General features: G+C 43.7%; 1 protein-coding gene across 4 annotated transcripts in view; it reads right to left on the reverse strand.

The window, feature by feature from the left end:
• FHL2 (four and a half LIM domains 2) overlaps window positions 1-25,888 on the reverse strand; it is a 74,557-nt gene that overhangs the window by 3,597 nt on the left and 45,072 nt on the right. For all 4 annotated transcript variants that reach the window (XM_045204696.2, XM_053924085.1, XM_024571811.4 and 1 more), the window contains exons 3-5: window positions 23,096-23,270; window positions 6,983-7,152; window positions 3,939-4,125 (exon numbers count right to left, since the gene is read on the reverse strand). In XM_045204696.2, the coding sequence (XP_045060631.2) occupies window positions 3,939-4,125; window positions 6,983-7,152; window positions 23,096-23,270 (532 nt within the window). The remainder of the gene's footprint in view (window positions 1-3,938; window positions 4,126-6,982; window positions 7,153-23,095; window positions 23,271-25,888) is intronic.

The following is a 25,888-nucleotide window of genomic DNA, read 5'->3' on the forward strand; positions in this document are numbered from 1 at the left end:
TCAGAAGTCTAGTGAGACTGGTAGACGAAGGAGCTGCTAAGAGGCAAGAGCAGATGATGTGTGGGCTGCAGAGACAACTGTCTGCACGTTAAACAAAAAAATCAGGAACACATTTCAATTTGGGTGCTCGGCTCCTTTCATGACCACTACTTCTCAAATGTTTAAGGCACACTGGCTGCTTATTACAATATAGTTGTGGTTCGTACTGCCACTGAGCCCTCTGAAATAAAGTCAAGTCAAATTCAAGATTATCTTAGAGGTGGGATAGATTTTGACGAAATTTAGATTATGAATTCCAATTACAAAGAATTCTTTAGAAATAATGGTTCAATCTACCATTTTAAAAACAAAATAACCACACTGACTACTCCATTTGTAATAGTTTGAGGTCTCAGACTAGCATGAGAAGTCTGTAATTCATCAAACAGTTAGTTTGGTGAGACTGACATTAGGCATTCAATCTTTTTACATGGGGGAGACCTGAGGCCTTAGAGCTTATCCCCCCTCAGCCAGATAGTGACAGGGTTGGGACTTGAATGCAAATTCTTGTGCTCATGGTAATACCACACCATCTCTATTACACTAGCAATGCTTTTCAACTCTTTTCCTAAACATAGCTTTAAAAGACAAGTTACAATATTGATTGTCTCTAACTCTAGACTTGCAAGGGCTATAAAAGGCCTACAGATCAGAGCCCATGCCCTAGTCCTGAGGAAGAACACAACTAGTGATTTAGGCCAGTGGGTCTCAAACTTCCCTGCATATTTGAAGCTTTTAAAACTTCCAGATCTTCCTGGCCGGTGAGCTCAGTTGGTGAAGCATCATCCCACAGAGTGAAAGGTCACTGGTTTGATTCCCCATCAGGCACATGCCTGGGGTTGTGGGCCGGTCCCTGGTTGGGGCACATGCAAGAGGCATCTGATTGATGTTTCTCTTACATATCGATGTTTCTCTCCCTCTCTTTCTCCCTCCCTTCCCCTCTCTCTAAAAATAAATAAATAAAACCTTAAAAGTTCCAGGTCATGGCCAATTAAATCATGACCCAGTCGGCAGTAATTTTTAAAGCTCCCCAGGTCAAGTTTGAAAACCAGTGGTTTAGGCAACACTTTAACTTGACTTAGGGGCAGGGGTTTCAGAACAGCTAGAAGATACACAATACATAGCCTGTTTCATTGCACTTTACTGTGCTTCACAGATGTGGTTTTTGTAAATTGAAGGCTAGACCCTTCACCAGCAAAAGGATTACAGGTTACTATATTGTGGTGGTCTAGATTGAACCTGCAATATGTCCAAGGTATGCCTGTACCTGTTTTTCCTTCCATCACTGAGTTAACTGGAAATCCCAAAAGCAGCTAGGAAGCCCCCCAGCATTTCTACCGTTCCATGTTCCTTCTTTGTCCTTCCTCTGATAAGTCCTACTCCGCTACAGATCTGGAACAAGGAGGGGCATTGGGAGGGAGACGATGGAAAGGATGTCAGTGATGGGAGCTGTGCTGGGCAGCTGTCCCAGGTTGCAAGCCTCCTTTTGGAAAGCCCACTATTTCCTTGAAATGACAGCAAAGGGGGAAAGTGATAGATATGAGATCCAAAGACAGGCCCAGGGGAACGAATCCTGCTATGGGCAAGATGTATGTACAGTAAATTCTCATTATTTGAGATAGGTCTGTTCTATAGTCACTGTGAACAATGGCTTAGCATATACTGAACTCCTGCTCCTGTGAGAAATACAGGGTGAGGTTCCTAAGAGCCTCTCTCTGGTCACATTTCCATCATCAGTACTTGACCTTGCTTTATGTCTATTTCTGTTTAAAGACCTTTATTTAACATGTATTGTTGGCTCATTAACATTAAACTTACGGCCAACAGCACTGTAACTCAAGCCTGAAGGAAGCATATTTAACACACAAGGCACCTCACAGCCTTCCTGGGCTCAGGAACAGACAGCATTTCAGCACTATCCTTAGGGGCCTTTTTAAGCAATGAAAATGCCAACAAAAAGCACAAAAAGATGCAAAAAACATGGCAGTAAACAGACTGTTAAAAGGACCCTGGTTTCCAACATGAGTTGAAACAAGAAGGCAGAGTGTCACCTTGTTGCACTTTGGCTGGGAAATGTTCGCATCAGATGACTCAAATTTTCACCGTTACCTGTGCATGTCTGCGAATGAGCATGAAAGCGCCAAAAGTTTTGATACTGGAGTCACAAATACATGTTGATGAGTAGGTAAATTTGCAAATACGAACTCTGAATAATGAGGATTGTCTGAATTGAGCATCACTGCACAGAAAAAATTGGAAAACATCTCAAATTTATTTACAATCATTTAAATTTTGTTAAAGAAAAAAAGTACTAAGTAAGGATCTATTAGAAATTTAATCTAGACTCACAATCTCACACACTGGTTTGGGAATCTAGCTGAAAGTACATTTTAGCTGCAATTTCAAAATTCCTTGGTCCAGGTCCTTGAGCATTAGTCTCTGTATTTCAGACAACTCTCCTCTTTTGGAGTAAAGATTTCATTCTGTTTTTGTAGTGCTTTCTTTTCCAGTGCTATAATTGTAATAACCACAATTAATACACATACCTGATATTTTACATTTAAAAGTGCTTTGATATAGATTATATTGCTTTATAAACCTTAATTTCATAACATTTACTTCTACAGAAGTTACTGCAAGACAGCATTAAAGATTAATACATTAGAGCAATAGACTTCATTTTTCCCTCCAAATGCTGCCAAGGGAAATCTGGCGTATAGCTGACTGTAATTGGGTGTCTTAATATAGAATAATTTAAATGCTATGCTTCTCTTCTTTATCATTTCAATGGATATATGAGCTCTGGAATACACATGAGATGAGAATTATTCTAGTGACCTGGGACTTTGTATTATCAGGTGAGTCACCTGCGCTTGGTGAACTTGGTTCTAGACCTAAGGGAAGAGAAAGTCAAACAAGTACAGAGAGGGTATGAAATGTGAAGCCACAGAGGAACACTACCTAGCCAGGCCCTGTGTTTATATTGCATGTATCTGCCATCTGCCCTGGGCAGTGATGAACTGAATGTCACATGGAGCTGGGAACCCAGCGTCATGGGACTTCTCCAGCACCGTTGCAAAATCTCCCACTCTCCCCTCCCAGCCTCGGCACCGATTTGTGTGGCAAAACGTGAGGCACATATAGAAGACTGTAGTCTGACCAGCCATCTGTTCCCCATACTGAATTTCTCAGCATATTTCATAGTTTAGTCCAATGCCCAGTCTGCCAGCCAACCAGATTTGGGGCTCTCACCTTGCCCAGCCCGTTGGGGATATAAAAGAACTACCTAGAATGTTGCCCTCTGCCTTTAGACAGCCATGGCCTTGTGGTAGAAAAGTCTCTCCAAGATGCTAGGAGCACCTTCAGGAGCCCAGTACCGCTGCTAACCCTGAAATTCCAGTTTCATCGTGCTTATCTGGTTATATATAGTCACAGACTGCAGTTTGGGAGATAATACAACCAAAAGCAGAATCATAAACCTCTTGAAAATGGGCCATTCATATGGTTTTCAGCGATCAGGTGAGTTAGAGGGGAAGCCATTATCTACTGAATTGTCCAAGTGTAACAAGGCGAAGAAAGCAGGAAGAAACAAAGTCGGCTCAGAACCTTTGAGACCTAGAGAATCCAGGTACACAGGCAGACCTCATTTTATTGTGATTCACTTTACTGCACTTCACAGATGTTGGACTTTTACAAATTGGAGGCAAGACCCTCCACCACCAAAGAATATAACTCGCTTTATTACAGGGTGTCTGGAACTGAACCCACAATATCTCCAAGGTGTACCTGTGTAAGCAACTTCACATGCTAGAATCTTACACATTGCGCAACCTTCAAATGGCTGTGTGAAGGAGAGCGGAGGGTCATGAACCCAGGCGGGGACTCACGGAGACACTCACCGCTGATGGGGTTGGTGCACCCAGCACACTTCTTGGCATAAAGGTCACAGAAGCAGTTCAGGCAGTAGGCGAACTCGTCCCGGGATGTGAAACGCTGCCCAGACAGCGGCTTCCTGCAGGCTGTGCACACAAAGCACTCCTTGTGCCAGGGCTGCTCCCGGTAGGTGACCCCTCCAGTGGTGATGGGCTGGAGGAGGCAAGAGGGCAAAGGTCAGTTTTCCAAGGCAGAGTGGCCTGTTCTTAGCGCTCTTCCTTAGCCGCCACTATTGCCATTAGTGATGCAAGATCCTCATCCAGAAAACACCCAGCTCTGGTTAAAAGTCACAGAAACTGCTCATAGACTTCATAATCACCCCTCTATTGCCCCTCCCACTGCTGCAGACCCTGGTGTTCCTGCTTGCAATACAGGGACTAGGACATTACCCTCGGCCCCTCACAGAGATGCTGGGACTCAAAGGCGCAGTGTCACAGGCAGTATTGCCTTCTCTCTGGGGAGGAGGTGATGCCGTGAGGGTGAAGACCACAGCCTACGTCAAGGAGACAGATTTGAATCCTAACTGTGCTCCTGACAGACCCGGGCCTATGGGCTCATCATCTGTAAAGATCCCTGTGCAGCTTGGTCTATTCATTAGTTGTGGACAAGGTTAAAAGACACCAAGGAATCAGGCCTGCTGATGCTGTAGGGAAGGAGAGGCATCTTGGAAGGTTGGGAAAAAATAAGCCCACAGCCTGCCTTCTCATTCTGTCTTACAGTCTAGAACTTTTGCGAGAAGCCCGATATACCAAAACTGGTCATTGATACCTAAATTTGCTCTATTTTCCTCTTTATATTGTTGCTTTCATACTCATTGGAAAATGGATGAAGACAGAACTGAGTACAGTATGCAAGGAGACTGGTGGGTCTCAGCCTGACAGAGCAATGGTGATCGAAGATGAGGTGGAGACACTCACATCAGCACTTTTGGGCAGTGCATTTTTCAACACTGCGGTATCATCTGGTGTCTCCTCTAGTCCTTACATAAAGACAGATATCCCTGCTGTTTTGCAGGTAAGTAAATTGAGACACAGAGAAATTAAGTTACTTGCCTGAGAATTCATAGCTAGTTAATGACAAAGGAGGAACTGGAGTTCTGGACTTCCTTCTGTCTTGTATTCTTTTTATTAAACTATAAACCATTAAAAATTATCCTGTCAGTATTCCCCTAAGGAATAAAATTTACACAAAATATGTTGCGTGGCAAGGTATCTACATGGCTACAGAAGGCATATATTTGTAAGATGTTTCCTTCATCTGCAATATTCTCCCTTGCACTCCCTCCATCCAGATTCCACATTCCCCTTCCCCTCATATCACTCAGCTAACTCAGATGGCTTGGCATAGGTGGTGCTTTCTTAGAGAATATTCCCTAAACACCACCCTGGCCCCTCACTCCTCAGTTTACTTCAGGTCCTCCCAGTGTACACTCTGTTACAACTGTTCTTTTCCAAAGCATACTTGTCAACGGTACTTAAATGTTCAGCATTAGAGTGCGTATCACCCAGACTGTGTCCATCTTCTCCACCATCAGACGGTGGGAGGAATGGCTGCTTCTGGCATGAGTGCTGGTGTGTGTACTGATAATCACATGCACACACAGGCATGCAGCCCAGAAGGAGATGTGCCTTCATTTCCCCAACTAAAGAGCACAATAAGGTGGGGAAAAACACAGAGGAAGGAGAGCAACTAACAGGAACTTTTCCTTGGGTCTAATAAATGAAACAAAACCAAAAAGGACTGAGCAGACAAGAGGGTTCCTAATATAAACACAGGAGTGAGTTTCCAACTAAGGTCGAAGGAATAAATACTATATAAATAGCATGACCATGACAGAAGAATAGGGAGAAATGGAATTCAAAATAGTAAAGAAAAAAATGGCAATGAGTGTCCTGACTGGTGTGGCTCAGTTGGCTGAGCATCATCTCACAAACTGTAAGGTCTCCAGTTTGATTTCCGGTCAGGGCACATCCCTGGGTTTTCGGGCCCATCCTGGGTTGGGGCATGGGTGTGAGAGGCAACCGACTGATGTTTCTCTCACACATCAGTTTCTCTTCCTCTCTTCCTCATGTCTCCTCTCTCTAGAATTAAATAAAATCTTTAAAAAATCCTTTTAAAAATGGAAATGAGAGAAGGAAACGAAAGGCTGAAGAAAATTAGCAACACTCTGCCCTTTGAAAAGGTGTAGACAGGTGGGGCATTCTAGCCAAGGCTCACGTGGGACAGGGTACAGTACAGGACAGGACCCAGGACAAAGCCCAGCAGTAGGGCTGCCCTCCCACAGACTGAAGGCCAGGAAGGACCTCAGCTGGAGAGATGGGAAAAAACAGCACAGTCAGTAGAAGGGGCAGAAGCCAAAGAAGCTGCACAAAGTTCTACAACTGGCACTCTTAGCCATGGAAGTGAACAGCTCAGCAGTGCTGTGACCTGTGTGTGTGTAAGAGGACACACTGTGGCAAACTCAGCTAGAACCTGAAGGGCACAGATGTTGGCGTGACAGGGTCAGCTGGAGAGAGATGGCTTTCTACAAGGGCAGGGTTCCTTTGCTTCCTCTAACCTAACGGAGCCATGGCAGACACAGCACAGGACTGGCTGGGTAAGTGTAATTAATGATGTGCCCCACCCACATCATTCTCCCACACTCCTTCCCACTAAGCAACTGGCTTTAGCAACTGGCTTCTAGTATCTTCAAGGAGAGCAGTATAACAAAGGCAGTTTGGGGACAGTAAGTTCTCTTTCTCTTTAATATCAACTCCTAAGTGAGCAAATGTTTGGAAATGTTCCAGAAGAAGGAAGGGATAAAGGACTTTTATGTCAGATCAGAACAGTGCTCATGTCTGAAAAGACCAGAACACGGGTCCAGTGGACGAAATGTGCAGAAGTATATTAGAATGTGGAACACGTGGCGAAAGAGGCATGACGTTCATGCCGTCCAGGCGTCACAGCTGTCATCTGTTTCGGAAGGGGCAAGCTGACTCGATTGTGCAAGGTCCAGGGGGGAATTAGGTACCTTTTTGCACTGAACACACTGCAAGGCATACTGTTTCTCATAGCAGGGCACACAGAAATTCTGCTCGTCCTTGGGGATAAAGCTCTTGGTCCCAATTGGCTGCTGACAGCGATGGCAGATGAAGCAGGTCTCGTGCCAGCTGCTGCTCTTGTACTCCATCTTGCGGGTCCCTGTCATGAGAGTTGAGAAAAACAGAGTGGCTGTGAAAATGACTGCCTGGGAGTGCAGCAGTCTGCACTGGAACCTGCCACCATCCAACTCTGTGACCACAGCAAGTCGCTTCACCTCAAAGGCTCATCTCTAAATGGAAATAATTTCTGTGTTGTAGATAGCAGGGACTTTGTCCCGTGGTCCATTGCTATACACACACAGGTGGCAAACACAAGGCTCACGGGCCGAATCTGGCCCAGCACCTTGTTTCTACCCGGCAGCAGCGCCAAGCTCTTGCTTAACTGTTTGGGAGTAGTTACATTTATACAGTCCTAAAATTACATTTGGCCCTTTGAAAGCAACCGCGAGGCTGATGTGGCCCCTGGTGAAAATGAGTTTGACACCCCTGCTAGAACAACATCTGTACATGCTCAATATATTTGTATGCACATAACATGAGAAAGAATATTTGTTTCTCTCTCAGCATTGCAAAATATAAAGAGCAATCTGGCATAGCTCAGACTAACCCTTGCAGAACATGAATTCTGGAGCAGAGGGACCAGTTAACAAACACCCCTCTACTTCTCAGTGGGATGGAAACTGTTGGGTGTGAAGGAACCTAGTGTCTCCAGCCCAGTTCAGCGAGCAGCCTCTCCCTCACTCACTTCATGCAGCTGTGGTGCAAACCCAGCTGTGATGGACCTCAGTGCCTTCACGCGCTGCATCAGCGCTACCATTAACATCCACGCACACCACTTGTATGTCCCGTTTAGTGATTTTCCACTCTTATCTCATCACGTTTCCCTTTTAGTAACTACTATCATGTGATATGCTTACATAATTTCTTCAAGTAGATTAAGAAGATAGAGAACTGAAATGCTTTTTGGTTCACCCTCAAACCTGATTCACAGCAAATGCTCAATACTTGTTGATTGATGTTTTCCCCATACTTTACAAGAAAAAGTGTATATATTTATTGAAAGACATGGTTCAGGACAGACATGTATGTGAGCACCCTTGGTATGAAGCAGAAGTATAGAAGGATTTGAGGAAAAAAGGAGTGTAATGGGTGAGGGAACTGAAATGGCTGGGCGCCAGCACACGACACACAGCCTGAGGGCCAAACCCAGACTGCAGCCCGTTTGATAACTGAACTTGTATTGGAACATAGCCATACCCATCACTCCCACCCGCTATAGCTGCTTCCGCACCACAGTGGTGGGATCGAGTTGTGACGGAGACTGCATGGCCTACAAAGCCCCCAGCATTTATCAGGTTGTTTATGGAAACATTTTGCCAACCCCTGGGCTCACAAAAAGGATGCTGCTTTCTAAGAACTTCAACTCAGGGTCAGGACCAAAGGTGTGAGGCCAAGGGCAGGAACCTGTGGCAGCACAATGTAGGCCATCTATGGTCTTAAACTCTAAGTAAATAATAATAATAATAATAATAATAATAATAATAATAATAACAATACAGGCTAAGGGCTATATTTTAGCTGGTTGGAAAGTTAGTGAGATGTACATGACTCAAATAATTAGAATATGCCCTGGGAATCATTATGTGATTGTTTTATTCGCTGTCATTTAGGGGTCACTCTCTCAGCTTCTACATATACTTCCAAGATCAGACATTTGAGTACCACCTGCCATAAAGTAATAAAAAACTCAGGGAATTCTTGGGGGAGGGGTGGGAAACAGGGATCTTCAAAGCCTATGGAATTCAATCATGGGAGATGAATCCTGAAACAAGGAAAATTGTAGTAAGCAGTTTAATTTTAGGTAAAAATGATGGAAGGATTTTAATGTAAATTCTAGAAAGATTTACTTCAGTCTCGGCGTGGGGGAGGTTATTTTCTTCATGTATAGCTTCTTCACTTGCTTTTTTTTAAGTAAATTTTATTTATTTATTTATTTATTTATTTATTTATTTATTTATTTATTTTGAAGTTTAAATGGTCTCACATTTATTAATGAACTAACGTACTACTGAAGGAAAAATATCAAGAGAAAAATAATCCAATTCCCAATAAACTGCCAAACTGTCCCGACAACGGTGGTCTTTTTTCAGTGACTTCAAGAGGCAGACAACATGAATAGAGCATAAATATGTGAGACATCTCTGATGTGCCCTTCCTTACAGAACCAGTTTGCTTCTTCTCCAATGTCATGTGCGATTCCTTATGGACCCAGTTTGGTTCTTCTCCAATGTCTCCTCTTGGAGTTGTACCTGATTTTATTACCAGTTTTCATCCGAATCCGTTGGGGAATGGGCCGATTTTGCTTTTGTTTCTTGGCCAGGAACCTCTTGATCCTGAAAGTCTTATGAGAAGACACGTCACAGAAGAATGAACCTCACAGACCACAATGGTGGAGAAAAGAGGTAAAGTAAATTTTATTGATTTTGCTATCACAGTTGTCCCAATTTTTTTCTTCCCTTTATCCCCTTCCTCCCTGCACTCCCCACTTAGTTCATGTCCGTGGGTTGTACATTTAAGTTTTTTGGCTTTTCCATTTCCCATACTCTTATTAACCTCCCCCTGTCTATTTTGTACCTACCATTTATGCTTCTTATTCCCCGTACCTTTTCTCCCATTCTCCCCTCTCCACCTCCCTGCTGATAACCCTCCATGTGATCTCTATTTCTGTGATTCTGTTCCTGTTCTAGTTGTTTGCTTAGTTTTTGTTTTTGTTTTTTAGGTTTGGTTGTTGATAGTTGTGAGTTTCTTGTCATTTTACTGTTCATAGTTTTTGATCTTCTGTTTCTTAGATAAGTCCCTTTAACATTTCATATGATAGGTTCTTGGTGACAATGAACTCTTTTAACTTGACCTTACCTGGGAAGCACTTCATCTGCCCCTCCATTCTAAATGAAAGCCTTGCTGGATAGAGTCATCTTGGATGTAGGTCCTTGCCTTTCATGACTTGGAATACTTCTTTCCAGCCCCTTCTTGCCTGTAAGGTTTCTTTTGAGAAATCAGCTAATAGCCTTATGGGAACTCCTTTGTAGGTAACTGTGTCCTTTTCTCTTGCTGTTTTAAATATTCTCTCCTTCTGTTTAATCTTGGGTAATGTAATTATTATGTGTCTTGGTGTGTTCCTCCTTGGGTTCGGGACAAAGAAATATGGCCCAAATAGAAGAAAAGAGCAAAACTCCAGAAAAAGAACTAAGCAATGAGGAGACAGACAACCTATCAGATGCAGAGTTCAAAACACTGGGAATCAGGATGCTCAGAAAACTCATTGAGCTCAGTTGCAAAATGAAGGAAAACACAAAGGTTACACAAAGTGACATAAAGTAAAATATACAGGGTACCAACAGTGAAGGGAAGGAAACCAAGGCTCATATCAATGATCTGGAACAAAAGGAAGAAAAAAAATCCAACTGGAACAGAATGAAAAAACAAGAAATCAAAAATATGAGGAGAGGCTTAGGAACCTCTGGGACAACTTTAAACACTCCAACATCCAAATCATAGGGGTGCCAGAAGGAGAAGAGGAAGAGCAAGAAATTGAAAACTTATTTGAACAAATAATGAAGGAAAATGGCCCTAATCTGGCAAAGGAAACAGACTTCCAGAAAGTCCAGGAAGCCCAGAAAGTCTTCCCTTCCCTCTGATCAAACAGCCCAAGGATTTTGCCAATGAATATAGGACTCCAAGCAAGACCACATAAATGCACTCTTGGTCTCTTCTGAAATAAGTCACATCAACCATCAGTGCTCAGGAAGCTGTCCTGTCCCTAGTTGGGAATCCATTGGGCACTTCCATTCCAAAGTGGGTGGTGGGTGCATATCTCAGAGGAGTCATTTACACACACAGACCTGCAAAAGTATTGTGAAACATTGCCAGCAGGTGGCAGCAAAGTTCCTTCTTTTAACTAATCTGTACCTCAAACCAATTCTCCAGGTGGAAGGAACATCTTTTTCAGATTCAACCAACCAAGTGAAGAAGCAGAGGCTTGGTGAAGGATTAGTGATGGTATGAGCCTTCTCAGAGGATGTGGTGCTTCTGCAAGAAATCTCTGCAAACAGGGCCTCAGCATTTTGTAGATGAGAGCTGGTGAACCCTCGCACTGTGGTGTGTCACACAACCCTGGCTTCCTGACTACATCAAGAACTGACTTTTCTTAATGTGTGAGCCCAAAGGGTGAATTTTTTATTCAGAACACCCCTCTTGTCTACCTATCTAAATTCAAAAGTACATCGATGCTCTCTGTACTGCTATTCCTCTTCATTTGGTTATAGCACTTTTTAAAAAGTCAAACCAAAGCAAGGAAGCCAAGTGCTATGATGTCACAGTGCTTGCCTTTTTCTTCTTTTTTGTTTTTGCACACACCAGGCTTTTTCTACATCCTGCCTTTGGTGTCCAGCCTATGTCCAGAAGTGACCCTTTTTGACTTCTCCTTTTGTTGAAGTCCAGTTCATCCTTCAAGACTGCTGAAGTGTGATTCCCAAGTGTCCCTTTCCCGACTCCTGACTCCTCTGCTCTTAGCACATTCCTCCATCACAGCAGGTTTCGGACAGGTTTCTCCAACAGTTTCATCTAAAAATCCCTAACAACAGACCACAGTGGGATGCGTATCACTGAGGCTGGAGAAGGGGCACTCTTAGAAAATATTCTAAGCCCTCCTCTGCTTCAGCCTACAAGTGAATCATGAAATGTCTTCAAAATTGCAAAAATTTTAGTAAAATTTCACAGCCTATATATACTTATAGATATACTTATGCTTGACTTCCAAGCATATACTTGGAAGGACATACTTCCAAGATATAGTTATGCTTGACTTCACCTAAAATGCCAGTTATTTAATGTTTTGCTTCCTGATCTCGGAATTATGCTGTTGCTCTGGGAAGTTGTACCCTTTATCCCCTACACTCTAGTCCACTGCTGTAGAGCAGCAATGACTGGACATCCCTGTGGTCTGCCAGTCAGTCTCCCCAAGGACACAATCCTGGACGGCAGGACCTAATTCTTGCTCGTGGTTCCCTGTCTTTAGCTGACTCTGCCCTACGTCTTCATACAGTCAGCACCTTCTGCTCACTCAGATCCAAGCCTAAGTGTGCTATCCCTTGGACTACCCCATCTAAAGCAGCCCGCGTGTCCTCTGTCCGTTCCCCTCGCCTACTCTGCTCCAGGTGCTGTCCTTGGCTGATCGGAGCATTTGGGCACAGAGCGCCAGGCTGTGTGCACTCGCTGACCACAAAGCAAACATCTCTGGGCTGTGGAGCTGAAGCAAGTGCTCAGCCACCTTGTTTTCTGAACCCATAGACAATAGCGAGTGAGATGTCCTCAGCGTAGAGAAAACCAACAACTGGACACCGTCACTTCTCCCTACCTGCACCCTTCAGTGAAGTGCACACCTTCCCCTGCTGCTGTTCAGTTGCGGTATATAACATGAGGTGGGGCCGTCCAGCTGCAGGGACATTGTGCAGGACAAACAGAGTCCTGTGAGCAGGGGTGGACCCTTGCACTGAGCCTGCTTGGTCAGCAGCAGCTGTGGTCCTGTTGTGAGTACCACACATCATTTCTTGCTGTGGAGCCCACAGCCTAGAAGGCTGTGCCCCAGCTTCCCTACTCCTTAATAGGAGAGACTTGGACGAAATAATGTTTGATTTTTATTTGCTATCTGAACACGAATTTTTTTGTTTTGTATTATATATATTTTTTTAAATTTATGGTTATTCAATTACAGTTGCATGCCTTTTCTCCCCATCCCTCCCCCTTGATTTTGTCCATGTGTCCTTTGTAGTACTTCCTGTAATCCCCTCTCCCCACTGTCTCCTCCCAAGGCCCCTCTGGCTATTGTTAGATTGTTCTTAACTTCAATGTCTCTGGTTATATTTTGTTTCCTTTTTTCTTATGTTGATTATGCTCCAGTTAAATGTAAGACCATATGCTATTTGTCCCTCACTGCCTGGCTTATTTCACTTAGCATAATGCTCTCCAGTTCCATCCATGCTGTTGCAAAGGGTATAAGCTCCTTCTTTCTCTCTGCTGAGTACAATTCCATTGTGTAAATATACCATAGTTTTTGGATCCACTCATTTGCTGATGGGCACTTAGGTTGCTTCCACTACTTGGCTATTGTAAATTGTGCTGCTATGAATATTGGGGTGCTAGGCTCTTTTGGGTTGGTGTTCAGGGTTCTTAGGCTATAATCCCAGCAGTGGAATTGCTGGGTCAAAGGGCAGTTCCATTTTCAGTTTTCTGAGGAATTTCCATACTGTTTTCCACAGTGGCCTCACCAGTCTGCATTCCCACCAACAGTGCACTAGGGTTCCCTTTTCTCTGCATCCTCTCCAACATTTGTTTGTGGATTTGTTTATGTTGGCCACTCTGACTTGTGTGAGATGGTACCTCATTGTGGTTTTAATTTGCATCTGCCTGATGGCTAGTGATGCTGAGCATCTTTTCATATGTCTCTGGGCCCTCTGTATGTCTTCCTTGGAGAAGTGTCTGTTCAGGTACTTTGCCCATTTTTTAAATGGGTTGTTTGTCTTCCTGGAGTGGAGTCATGTGAGTTCTTTATATATTTTGGAGATCAGGACTTGTTTGATGTATCATTGGCAAATATGTTTTACAATACTGTTGGTTCTCTTTTCATTTCAATGCTGTTTTCTTTAGCCATGCAGAAGCTTTTTATTTTGATGAGGTCCCATTTGTTTGTTCTTTCCTTTATGTCCCTTGCTTTAGGGGACATGTCTGTGAGGATGTTGCTGCATGGAATGTATGGGATTTTCCTGCCAATGTTTTCCTCTCGGACTTTTATGGTGTTATGACTTATATTTAAGTCTTTTATCCACCTTGAATTTATTTCTGTGTACGGTGTAAGTTGGTGATCGAGTTTCATTTTTTTGCATGTGGCTGTCCAGATCTCCCAACACCATTTGTTGAAGAGGCTGTTTTTGCTCCATTTTATGTTCCTGCCTCCTTTGTCAAATATTAATTGAACATAAAGACTTGAGTTTATTTCTGGGCTTTCTGTTCTGTTCCATTGGCCTATGTGCCTGTTTTTATGCCAGTACCAGGCTGTTTTGATTACAGTGGCCTTGGAATACAGTTTGAAATCAGGTATTGTGATCCCTCCTGCTTTGTTCTTCTTTCTCAAAATTGCTGCAGCTATTCGGGGTCATTTATGGTTCCATATAAATTTCTGAAAAGTTTGTTGTATATCTGTGAAATATGTCATGGGTACTCTAATAGGGATTGCATTGAATCTATAAATTGCTTTGGGTAGTATGGCCATTTCCATGATGTTAATTCTTCCAATCCATGAGCATGGTCCATGCTTCCATTTGTTTGTGTCTTCCTTAATTTCTTTCTTCAGTGTTGTGTAGTTTTCTGAGTACAGGTCTTTTACCTCCTTGGTTAGGTTTATTCCTAGGTACTTGATTTTTCTTGTTGCTCTATCAAATGGGATTTTTTTCCTGATTTCTGATTCTGCAGTTTCATTGTTGGTATACAGGAATGCCTTTGATGTCTGAGTATTGACTTTGTATCCAGCTGTTTTGCCAAATTCATTTATTAGGTCAAGGAGTTTTTTTGATGGAGTCTATAGGATTTCCCATGTACACTATCATGTCATCTGCAAACAGTGACAGTTTCATTTCTTCCTTTCCAATTTGGATGCCTTTTATTTCTTTTTCTTGTCTGATTGATGTGTTAAATAGTAGTGGTGAGAGAGGGCATCCTTGTCTTGTTCCTGATCTTAGTGGGAAAGCTCTAAGTTTTTGTCCATTGAGTATGATGTTGGCTGTAGGTGTGTCATATATGGCCTTTATTATGTTGAGGAATGCTCCCTCTATTCCCACTTTGCTGAGTGTTTTTATCAGAAATGGGTGTTGTATCTTATCAAATGCTTCTTCTGCATCTATTGACATGATCATGTGATTTTTGTCTTTGCTGTTGTTTATGTGATGTATTATGTTTATTGATTTGCGAATATTGTACCATCCTTGCATCCCTGGGATGAATCCCACTTGGTCATGGTGGATGATCTTTTTAATGTATTGCTGGATGCGGTTTGCCAATATTGTGTTGAGAATTTTAGCGTCTATGTTCATCAGCGATATTGGCCTGAAGTTTTCTTTCTTCGTTGTGTCTTTATCTGGTTTTGGGATTAGGATGGTGCTGGCTTCATAAAAAGAGTTTGGGAGTCTTCCATCAGTTTGGATTTTTTTGAATAGTCTGTGAAGGACAGGGGTTAGCTCTTCCTTAAATGCTTTGTAGAGTTCTCCTGTGAAACCATCTGGTCCAGGGCTTTTGTGTGTTGGGAGTTTTTTGATTACTGCTTCAATTTCACCTGCTGTTATTGACCTGTTCAGGTTTTCTGCTTCTTCTTCATTCAGTTTTGGAAGATTATATTTTCTAGAAATGTGTCCATTTCACCTAGGTTTTCAAATTTCTTAGCATACAGGTCTTCATAGTAATTTCTTACGATCCTTTGTATTTCTGTGGTATCAGTTGTAATCTCTCCACTTTCATTTCTAATTCTGTTTATTTGGATCCTCTCTCTTTTTTTCTTGATGAGCCTACTTAAAGGCTTGTCGATTTTGTTTATCTTTTCAAAGAACCAGCTCCTGGATTCATTGATCCTTACAATTGTGCTTTTAGTCTCTATGTCATTTAGTTCTGCTCTGATCTTGGTTATTTCCTTCCTTCTGCTTGCTCTGGGCTGTCTTTGTTGTTGTTCCTCCAGTTCTTGTAGGCGTAGGGTTAGGTTGTTTGTTTGAACTGTTTCTAACTTCTTAAGGTAGGCCTGTATTGCTATGAACTTCCCTCTCAGGACTGCCTTTGCTGTGTCCCATAGGTTTTGGGTTGTTGTGAGTTCGTTTTCATTTGTTTCCAGGAAGTTTTTGATTTCTTCCCTAATCTCGTTCTTGACCCATTCATTGTTTAATAGCATGCTATTCAGTCTCCATGTTTTTGAGTGTTTTGGGTTTTTTCCTTTGGTGTTGGTTTCTAGTTTCAGTCCCTTGTGGTCAGAGAAAATGCTTGATATGATTTCAATTTTCTTGAATTAGTTGAGGCTTGCTTTATGTCCTATAATGTGGTCTATCTTTGAAAAAGTTCCATGTACACTTGAAAAGAATGTGTATTTTGCTTCTTTGGGATGAAAAGCTCTATATATATCAGTTAAGTCCATGTCATCTAGGGTATTGTTAAGTGACACAATACCCTTGTTGATATTTTGTTTGGAAGACCTGTCCATTTTTGACAGTGGGGTGTTAAAATCCCCTAGTATAATTGTGTTGCTGTCAATATCTTTCTTGAAGTCCTCCAAGATTTTCTTTATGTATTTGGGTGCTCCTATGTTGGGTGCATATATATTTACAATGCTTATGTCTTCTTGGTGGATTCTTCCTTTGAGTATTATCAAGTGCCCTTCTGGGTCTCTGTTTATGGCCCTTCTTTTGAAGTCTATTTTGTCTGATATGAGTATTGCTACCCATGCTTTGTTTTTTCCTTTCTGTTTGCTTGGAAAATTTGTTTCCACCCCTTCACTTTCAGTCTGTGTAAGTCTTTTTTCCTGAGGTGGGTCTCTTGTAGGCAGCATATGTGTGGGTCATGTTTTCTTATCCATTCAGCTATTCTATGTCTTTTGATTGGAGCATTTAATCCATTTACATTTAAGGTTATTATCAACAGGTAGTTATTCATTGCCATTTTTCATACCAGTGTTCCTCTCTCTTTCTCTTTTCCTTCCTTTCCTTAAAGCAGTCTTTTAGCATCTCTTTCAGAGCTGGTTTGGTGGAAGCGTATTCTGTTAGACTTCTTTTGTCTGGGAAACTCTTTATTTGGCCTTCTATCTTGATTCAAAGCCTTGCTGGGTAAATTAGCCTTGGTTGCAGGCCTCTGGTTCTCATTACTTGGAATATTTTTTGTGATTCTCTTCTGGCTTAGAGTGTTTCCATTGAGACATCAGTTGCTATTTTATTGGGGCTCACTTGTATGTCACTTGCTGTTTCTCCCTTGCTGCCTGTAAGATCCTCTCTTTGTCTTGGAATTTTGCCATTTTAATTATGTGTCTTTCAGTGGACCTCTTTGGGTTCCTCTTGCTTGGGAGTCTCTGTGTTTCATGGATTTGTGTGACTTTTTCTCTCATCAGATTAGGAAAATTTTCAATCATTACTTTTTCAAACAGGTTTTCTATCCTTTGCTCTTCTTCTCCTTCTGTATCCCTATTATATGGATATTATTATGTTTCATGTTTTCCTGCATTTCCTTTAATCCCTCTTCATTCTTTCTGAGTCTCTTTTCCTTTTCTTGCTCTTTCTGGGTGTTTTTTTCTAGTTTGTCCTCCAGCTCCCTGATCCGATCCTCTGCTTCATCAAGGCTGCTTTTGATTCCTTCTACTGTGTTCTTCAGTTGAGAAGTTGTTCTTCATTTCCTCTTGGTCCTTGTTGATAGTTTCTATTTCCTTTTTTATGTTGATATAATTTGCAGTGAGTTCATTGTAGTTTCCCTGTTGTTTCTGGTAGTTCTCTGTGAGCTCAGTGAACTTCCTGATAACCATTGCTTTGAACTCATTATCTGATAGTTGACTTGCCTCTATTTCAGTTAGCATTCTTTCTGAGACTTGCTCCTTTCCTTTCATTTGGGGATTGTTTCTTTGTCTTCCCATTGTTTGTGAGACTCTTCTTGTTAGCCTCTGCTTCTTAAATTGATCTGTCCTGACTCCCTGGGGTTATGGTATGCACTTCTATGGTAGAATGCCAGTGGGATTCAGTGGTGCCATCTCCTTAATCTCCTGCGCTCACTGGTCTTGAGTTGTTGTTTATGGGTCTGATAGGGTCTAACTCTCATCTTTTCAGAGCTCCAGGTTTTATTGTCTCACCTGTGGGAAAGGGAGAAAGAAGGAAAAAAAAAAGGAGAAGGGCAGGAAGGAAAAAGGGAATAGAAAAAGAATGGAAGGAAGGAAGGAAGGTAGGAAGGAAGGAAGGAATAAAAAAAGATCAGAGGAAAGATAAGAAGAAGGAATTTTAACAAAAATTAAACTAAAAAAATAAATAAAAGAAGGCAGGAAGAAGGAATAAAAAAGAAAGAAGGACAGAAAAGAAGAAGGAATTTAGGGGTTAGGAGAGAAAAGAAAGAGAAAAGAAAAAAAAAGTCTTCTGCTGGCTTTAAACAGGTCAGGTTAGTTCTGTTGGTGTTCCTGTCTGTGAAATGGGAGGGGGTGGTTGGAGGGATTGGTTCACTTTTCTCCCTTCCTGAGCCACACTCTTCACTGTTGTCCAGCCTCCAGTCCAGTTCCTCAGTGTCCTTCTGCTTCCCCCCCACCCCTGATGCCTTTAGTCACCAGTTGCGCTGTCCTTGAGGTGCACCAATTAGGGGCAACTCACACTCCACCTTCTTCCTCTTTGCTGTCCTAGATGCTAGGGGCTCTTGGTGCTCCTTTGGGGTACTTCAGCCCCCTACTGAGTCAAGTCTTTCCTGGGAGTGCAGTCTCCCCTAGCCCTGCAGCTCCCCTCTGCTGGGCATTCTGCCTTCCTCCTAGAGAGTGAGTACGCTCTGCAGGGCTCTGTGCACAGGGGCTAGGTGGGAGGTGAACAGGAATTTTTTTATTTCCCCGGTAAACACCATGAGAGATGGGAGGTGTGATGGTTAATTTTACATGTCAGTTTGTCTGGGCTATGATGCCCAGTTGTTTGATTGTATACCAGTCTGATGTTGCTGTGAAGGTACTTTACAGATGTGATTAACTCTTAAATCAGTGAGCTTTGAATAAAGTGAATGATTTGCCAAATGTGAGTGGACCTCATCTAATTAGTCAAGGGCCTTAAGAGCAAAGCCTGAGGTTTCCCCAAGTAGAAGAAATTCTTCTCAAGACTGCATGCGAAAAGCACTGCCTGAGTGCCCAGCCTGCTGCTCTAAGACATTCAGACTCAAGGCTGAAACATCAGCTCTGACCTGAGTCTTTACATCTGCCCTGTGGGCTTCAGACATGCCCAACTGCGTGAGACAATTTCTCACTACAAATCTCTCTCTCTGTTTCTCTGGAAAGAAATTCAAATACCCAGGAAACGTTTATTTTTTATGTCATGATTGGTGCTAAGGGTTAAAGTCTTAAATGGCCCATGGGCTGAGATTGTAAACTAATTTCTAAGAATCACTGTAGACAAACCTCTGAGACTTGGGTCTTCTCCTCCCACCTCGTCAGAAAGGGAAATGGTCTCAGTGAGGCTCAGTGACTGACTGAGAAGTTGGAACCATAAAACAGGAGACCAGAAACCAAACTCTGCCACTTTCTAACCTTTCCCTGAGGACTGGGAGTACAGGGAAGGAGCACCAAGGTCAGGACAGACCCTACAGTGGGAACAATACCTGACTGGCCCAAATCTCCTGTGGCCTGTGTGACACTCAGCAAAGACGGGAACAAGTGCGAGATGTGTCAGAGGAATTGCTGGAGGAACAGGCCAAGTCACTAAAGGAAACGTACTCTTGAAGGCAGCACAGGAGGAAAAACTTCATAAAGTCACATCTGCCAGACTGCTCTGAATTTACAGTAACTCAGCCTGTTACTTTAAATTCAGGCTGAAGGTGAGGAGTTGAGGGTTGGGGTAGGGAAGAGCCCAAGGTCTAAACAACTGTAAGAGGATGAAGTCACACAGCTGCTGAGGAGCACCTCGAGGACATAGGCCTCCTGACCCTGCATTCAGTGTGCGTGCACGGATGCCAGGCTGTCCACTGGAGACACACCAACACTGCCGCTCTGCACTCCTGCTAGCGAGGCTGTGCACTCCCAGCATCGGGAAGGTTTATCTTGCATGTCCTCCGTTTTCCCACCTTCAGAATTAACCACTGCTGCCACAGTGGAAGGAGTCATTGATACCCATACCCGTAATTCCCAGTCTGCCTTTCTCTTGACCTGGTTCAGAAGGCTGCTCAGATCACAGAGCAGCAGGGACAGCACTGGCCAATGGGATCCTAATCCTGCTCAGCCACTAACTGTAGCCTGGGGTGGCCATTTAACTTTCTGGTTTCTTTGCTGGTGAGCTGAGACAGGTGAATTTAAAGGTCATGGAAGCTTAATGTCAGTGCTTTCACAATTTCATGCTGTGTGATTTAACAAAGTTTTTGTTCAAAGTACCAGAGCTGGGACATTCTTTAACACCTGCACAATGCCCTATTGCCAAATGAACCACACACTCCTTTCTTGAAGACACCAGCTGTTCCCATGGGCTCCGTGGCCACCTCTATAGATGCCAGCTTAGCCTGTGCAGTTCTCCCCAGTCCAGGAGCTCCAGGTGACCCACACAACCTGGCACTTCATCCTTTGTGTCTCCCCTCCCCCTATCCCCCAAGAAAGACTCCTATCCTGACCTGGCCCCCCAGGTAGGGTAATGAAGGGGAGGGACTGGAGAAAGAGAGAGGTTGCAGGGTTTACTTGCAAAAGGGCAGAGCACTGTTGAGGAAGGACAAACAAACATGCACACAAACCAATCCAGAAGGTGAACAGAGGGGATGAAAAGGCAGGACCAGCCAGCTAAGAGAGGACTCTGGGGAGTGGGTGAAGGTGGGAGTGGTGATGGAGATGGAAAAAGGATTTAAAGGTGTCTACTCTGAGTCACTCGTGGAACCTTCCCTGAGCTCTGATCATGAAAACCTAGTAAAGATTTAAGCTGTTTTTCAATTAATCCTTTGGTTCTTATTGTGTCAGGACCGTCGTGTCTCTGTACATGACTCTCTGTGGACAAGATGGCAGGTCACCCTGCTTTTACATGGGCTTCAGTTTAAGTTTCTACCATTACTGGATCCGGGCCCCTTGGTTCCAGCATGTACACTGTTAACACAATTCTGTAAAAGTCTTCTTGCCCATTCTTGCCACCATTGGAAGCCACCACAGCAGCTCCAGCAGGGCTGCGAGGACATTGCTCTGGGTTTTTGTTCCTCGTGATAGGATGTCACAGTTATTTTTAAGATGTATGGACCAGAGAAATGAAGTAGCAACAGAAACCATCTGACTGAAGGCCTAATTATGCCCTTGCCTTTTTTTAAAGTTGTGATTTCTTATCTAATATATCTTCTTAAAATAACACTTCCCAAATTTCAGTCTCTTGCTCAGAACTCTTCAGCATCTTCATTGCCAAGAACAAAGCAAACAAAAAACAAAACGAGAACTCCAGGGCTTGAATTAGTCTTGCACTGATAGTCTAACTCTAAATTATTTCTGTGGCCTTCGTTCTCTTCACATAGTGTGACTGCGGCTACCGTATGAAATATGATTACTCAGCAGATCGCCTTGGTTTTTAAAAATTAGCATTCAACTTATTGATGTAACACACTCAAAACCCTCAACTTTAGTTCACATGACACATCTATTATTGAGTTCATGACTATAGTGAATTTTAAAAATCACTTTCAAGAGGCCTTTGTGTTTGGTTCTGTTTATTAATGTAGTGAACTAAACTCCTTTAAAACTACTTTTGAAAATTTAATATATTTGATATCCCTTTAAAGTACCTCAACTAACCAACTGAACCTCAAGTTCTTAAGTAATTATTAATGAAATGAATTGAACTTATAAATATGGAGAAGCTTAAGATATCTTAGATGTCAAAACAGTTTATCAATCAAGAAATTTTCAGTTGACAATCACAAGCCTAGCACTGGCCAGGCAGCTCAGCTGGCGGAAGTGCGGCCCCGGTGCACCATGGCTGTGCAGGCACATGGCTGTGCGTCCTGGGTTGGAACGCGTACCAATAAATGCATCGATAAGTAGAACAGAAAAAATTGGTCTCTCCCTCTCTCTCTCTCTCTATCTTCCTCTCCCTCTAGAAAATGATAAATCAGTAAACAAATAAGAATCTCAAGCTTAATTTACTCTTTAGACCAACTTTTTTTAACTTCACACCTACTTTACCAGATTTTTTCACACAACATTATTAGTATGGGTTAGATTCTCTTAATTTGTCTGCCCTTAATTCTAAAACTTCCGAGAAGTAAAGGATGCTCACCCACTAAAGAAGCAGTCTGGAGGATGGAAACCTTCCCAAGCACCCTAAGGATCCACTGGCGCTCCGAGCTGGATTCAACAGTAGCTCCGTCAGTGCCCTCCTGATGGGGACCTCAGGGCCCTTGGGCCCCAGTACCAAGTTGCATTCCCTCAAGTCCTCTGTTCCCTCACGCAGGCCATCTGCACCCCAGCCAGTCTGCTGCCCACTGACTGGGTTCCAGGGGTCTAGTTACTGCTCCATGCTCTTCTGCTCTCTGGGTCACATGTCATGAAGATATTCAAGAGACAGAGTTCTCTCCTGGCTTTATGTAGCTCTCTGGGAGGGATGCCAGATGACAGGTCCCAAATGGGACAGATACTAAAAAATTAGCTATTTCTTATTTGCTAAATCTGGCAAGTCTGCCTTCCAGCCACACTTGGCTGGCTGTGCAGAGCACGTCATGGCTTATATGTGGCCAATGAGCCAGCCTCGGCAATGCCTGCACCTTTGTCTCAGTCATCCAGGGCCCAGATCTTTGGCCCCTCTCACAGGGGTCACTCCCCTCACCCTCATTTCTATGTGCCTGACCAGAATTTATTTTTAAAATTTCATGTATATTTGTTCACTATATTTAAAAAAATGGAACATTCCTCTCTCTTACAAAAAACAAAACAAAGCAAACTACTTCCTTCCTATATAAGAAGAGACACAGTCCCATCCTCCCCTTTCACCAGACAAGTCACCTTATTACTGTCCTTGGCACCTGACCCAGCTGCAGTCAATTCTGGGTTGATCTAGAAGGGAGTGTACATCCGAGTAGAATGTAAACTCCAAGTGGCAGAGGACCAGGGATGCCTCTCCTCTCACTCACTACTCCATGAACACCTAGCTGCTCGCCCCGGGCCCAGCACCAGGAGGACACAAGGCATTTGCTTAAATAATCCCAGGAGTCCAGATTCAGCGATAGAGGGGAAGGAAGAGGAAGCATGCTTTGCGGGATCCCAGAGAAAAGGGAGTGTTCCTGACCTGGCATGATGGTCTTCTTGCACTCCTGGCACTTGGATGAGTACTCGTGCGAGTAGCAGTCCGTGCAGAGCAGCTGGTCCTCCTTGGCAGCGAAGGGCTTGTCCACCAGCGAGCTCTTGCACCGCGAGCAGTGGAAACAGGCCTCGTGCCAGTGTCGGTCCTTATAGGACAAGTCCTGCAGACGCAGACACATAAGACTGTCAGAGGGCAGAAGGGCTCGGGGCTGCCCTGCCTGAGCACTGTAGCGGGGCATGGCACAAACCTGCAACACAAACAGGGGGTGCAGAGGGGCTGAGGCCTCTGGACATTCCCGAACCACGATCTTCACCTAATGCCGAAATGAGTAGGGTTAGGATGCTTTTCTCTCACTGCATTTGGAGCAACCGCTGACACAGGGGTGGGTGTGTGTGAAGGGGAGAGGGAAAGAGAAAGAGAAAGAGAACGATGCTTTGAAAATGAATGGATTTCCATTAGGTGTCATCTGCAAGGAAGAAACAGAAAACATGAAAGTCATCAATGCTTCTTACTCAACAGTCCTTTGGACCTGCAGGAGTCCTTGGACCATGAGGGAGCTCAGCAAAACCAGCCACGGCAGCAGGATCACTGTGATGACTGGCAGGAGAGGGGAGCCCTGAGTGGAGGGAAATTCAGGAAAGGAGACCCAGCACAGGGCCCTGGTTTCTCCTGGTGGCAAGTGGGTCAGGAGACTTCACATTGTGTACCACCAGCTGAGTGTGGAAGCTCCTCGTAGGGCAGTGAGCTGGGCAGGGGGCTGCAGAGGGAATTCCAGGCAGAAAAAGGCATGTGCATGGTTGAGGGGCAAGAGGCGGGTGTTTGGTGGGGGGGGTGTTGGGCTTCAAGGACAGGCCAGAGCACGATGGGGGCGAGTTCCCGCCCAGGCTGGACTGGGAGTGCTCCTTTAAGGTCTGTATGCAGTTCAAGTTTATCCCGAATGCAGCGGAGAGCGGCATGCTAAGACTGCGAGTGACAGCTGGACAAGCACAGGGCAGGGGGAAGGAGAAAGTGGAGGTGGAGACTCGCAGCAGGTCCCTGCAGAGAAGGGAGGGGCCCGTGGGTCTGGTCTGTGGGAAGAGCAGACAGGGAACAGATGGGACAGGTGTTGAGAAGACAGAACCCATGCTATTTTAGCAAAGGGTGAAAAAGAGAAATGAACCCAGGAGAGAAAACTGTGTAGATTCTATGCTACCCTTGGTTTTGCCTGGAAAATAGTAAGAAATCTTCTCATACTTGTGTTGTTAAAATGGTGTATGGCATTTTGAAAATGCCAATATGAAATTAAAATAGCCTGTTTCTATTCAGTTTTATCTTAAATGGTATTATTTTCCTATTGTTCCTAGTATTCCTATTGTTCCTAGTATTCCCACCACCCAGTTATTAATGAGGCAGAAACAGAATTTCAGGCCACCTCAGGGTTTCCTGGGCCAGCTTCCAGCTCTCAAGTGCCCCGAACACCGCCACTCATGCCACCCACTCCAAGAGCATCCTCCCCACGACAACCAAGTAGAAGCTGAGTGACGCCATGTGTAGGACATGAGAACACCCATCCTGGACTGGGTCAGAAACACCTAAAACACTGACTCAACTAAAAACCCAAACCAGAACAAAGTGCTCTTTTGCTGAAACACTGTTGTGTGTATGTTTTCCCAGAACCTTGAACCAAACTGAAGTTATTTGGTGATCTCTTTGCATATCATTTTAATTCAGGGAATAAAAAAATATATATCCCTGTTGAATCTCTATAAATGCAGTTGGCGGACAGAAGGGGTGTGCCCTGTGCAGCTCCCTCTCACGCCAGTCCTGTCCGAGGCTTGCTTTTCATGATACCTGGGAGTAGACCCTGGCAGATGCAAGACATTAAGGAATAAAAATGAGACAAGCATAGAATTAGAATCTCCTCAGTGCAGGACTTCATGGACTTGTTTCTGTGTGGCTGATCCTGCCCTGAGCCTCAGCAGCCCTGGTATCGGGGATCCCCCGAGCCGAACACGGTGTCTCGGAGGACCAGGGCGAGCACACTGAAACACCCGTTCCTCTTTGTCCTTTGTGAATCCAATTGAGGGGTGTATAAGCTGGAGGCAGAGGACTGGCCTATCTCTTTAATTTCTAGCCTTAAGAATTTTCACAAACTTTGAGAAAAAAAATCACCTGTAATTTACTGGTTATTCTGACAAATGAAATAAGGTAGACACTGCATTAATTTGTGTTAATGACTATATATGCAGTCTCATTACAAACTGCGGAGTCCATACTTCCCTCCTTCCAAAAGAAATCATTAGTTTTCTTTTTCTGGGATACCAGGGACGATGATTATGACCATGTTGTGAGGTCGAGGCTGTGCCACCCTGCAAGGTAAATATTATTACTGATGCTCAGAGAAGTCTTGCCCACAGCCATGCAGTTGGCATGTCACTGAGCCAGGGTTCAAGCTTGAGTCCTTCCGATTCAAAAGATATTTCCAGTGAGCATACCAGGTAAAATCCCAGTAGACTCTGTGTTGCTCTTTGTTTTCAAAAACAACCTTTAATTAGAGCTGTTATATCCACTGAAAAAAAAATCGGAAACACTGCCATGTTCATAGCCAAACAAATGCAATTTAGCATTGCCGTGGTTTAGACTCTGAATGAGGCACAACAAACCCGTTACGGCCCTGTCCGGTACGAACAGGAATAGCCTAATTTAGGAAGAGCTGGAGTTTTGATCAAGCTGTCACTGTTGTCAAGCTGACTGGGGAATAAATGTATTTAAAATTTTTTGGAATGGAAAATAGTATGG

Source organism: Desmodus rotundus, chromosome 5, assembly GCF_022682495.2.
Source record: "Desmodus rotundus isolate HL8 chromosome 5, HLdesRot8A.1, whole genome shotgun sequence".
In the NCBI taxonomy this organism is placed as follows: Eukaryota; Metazoa; Chordata; class Mammalia; order Chiroptera; family Phyllostomidae; genus Desmodus; species Desmodus rotundus.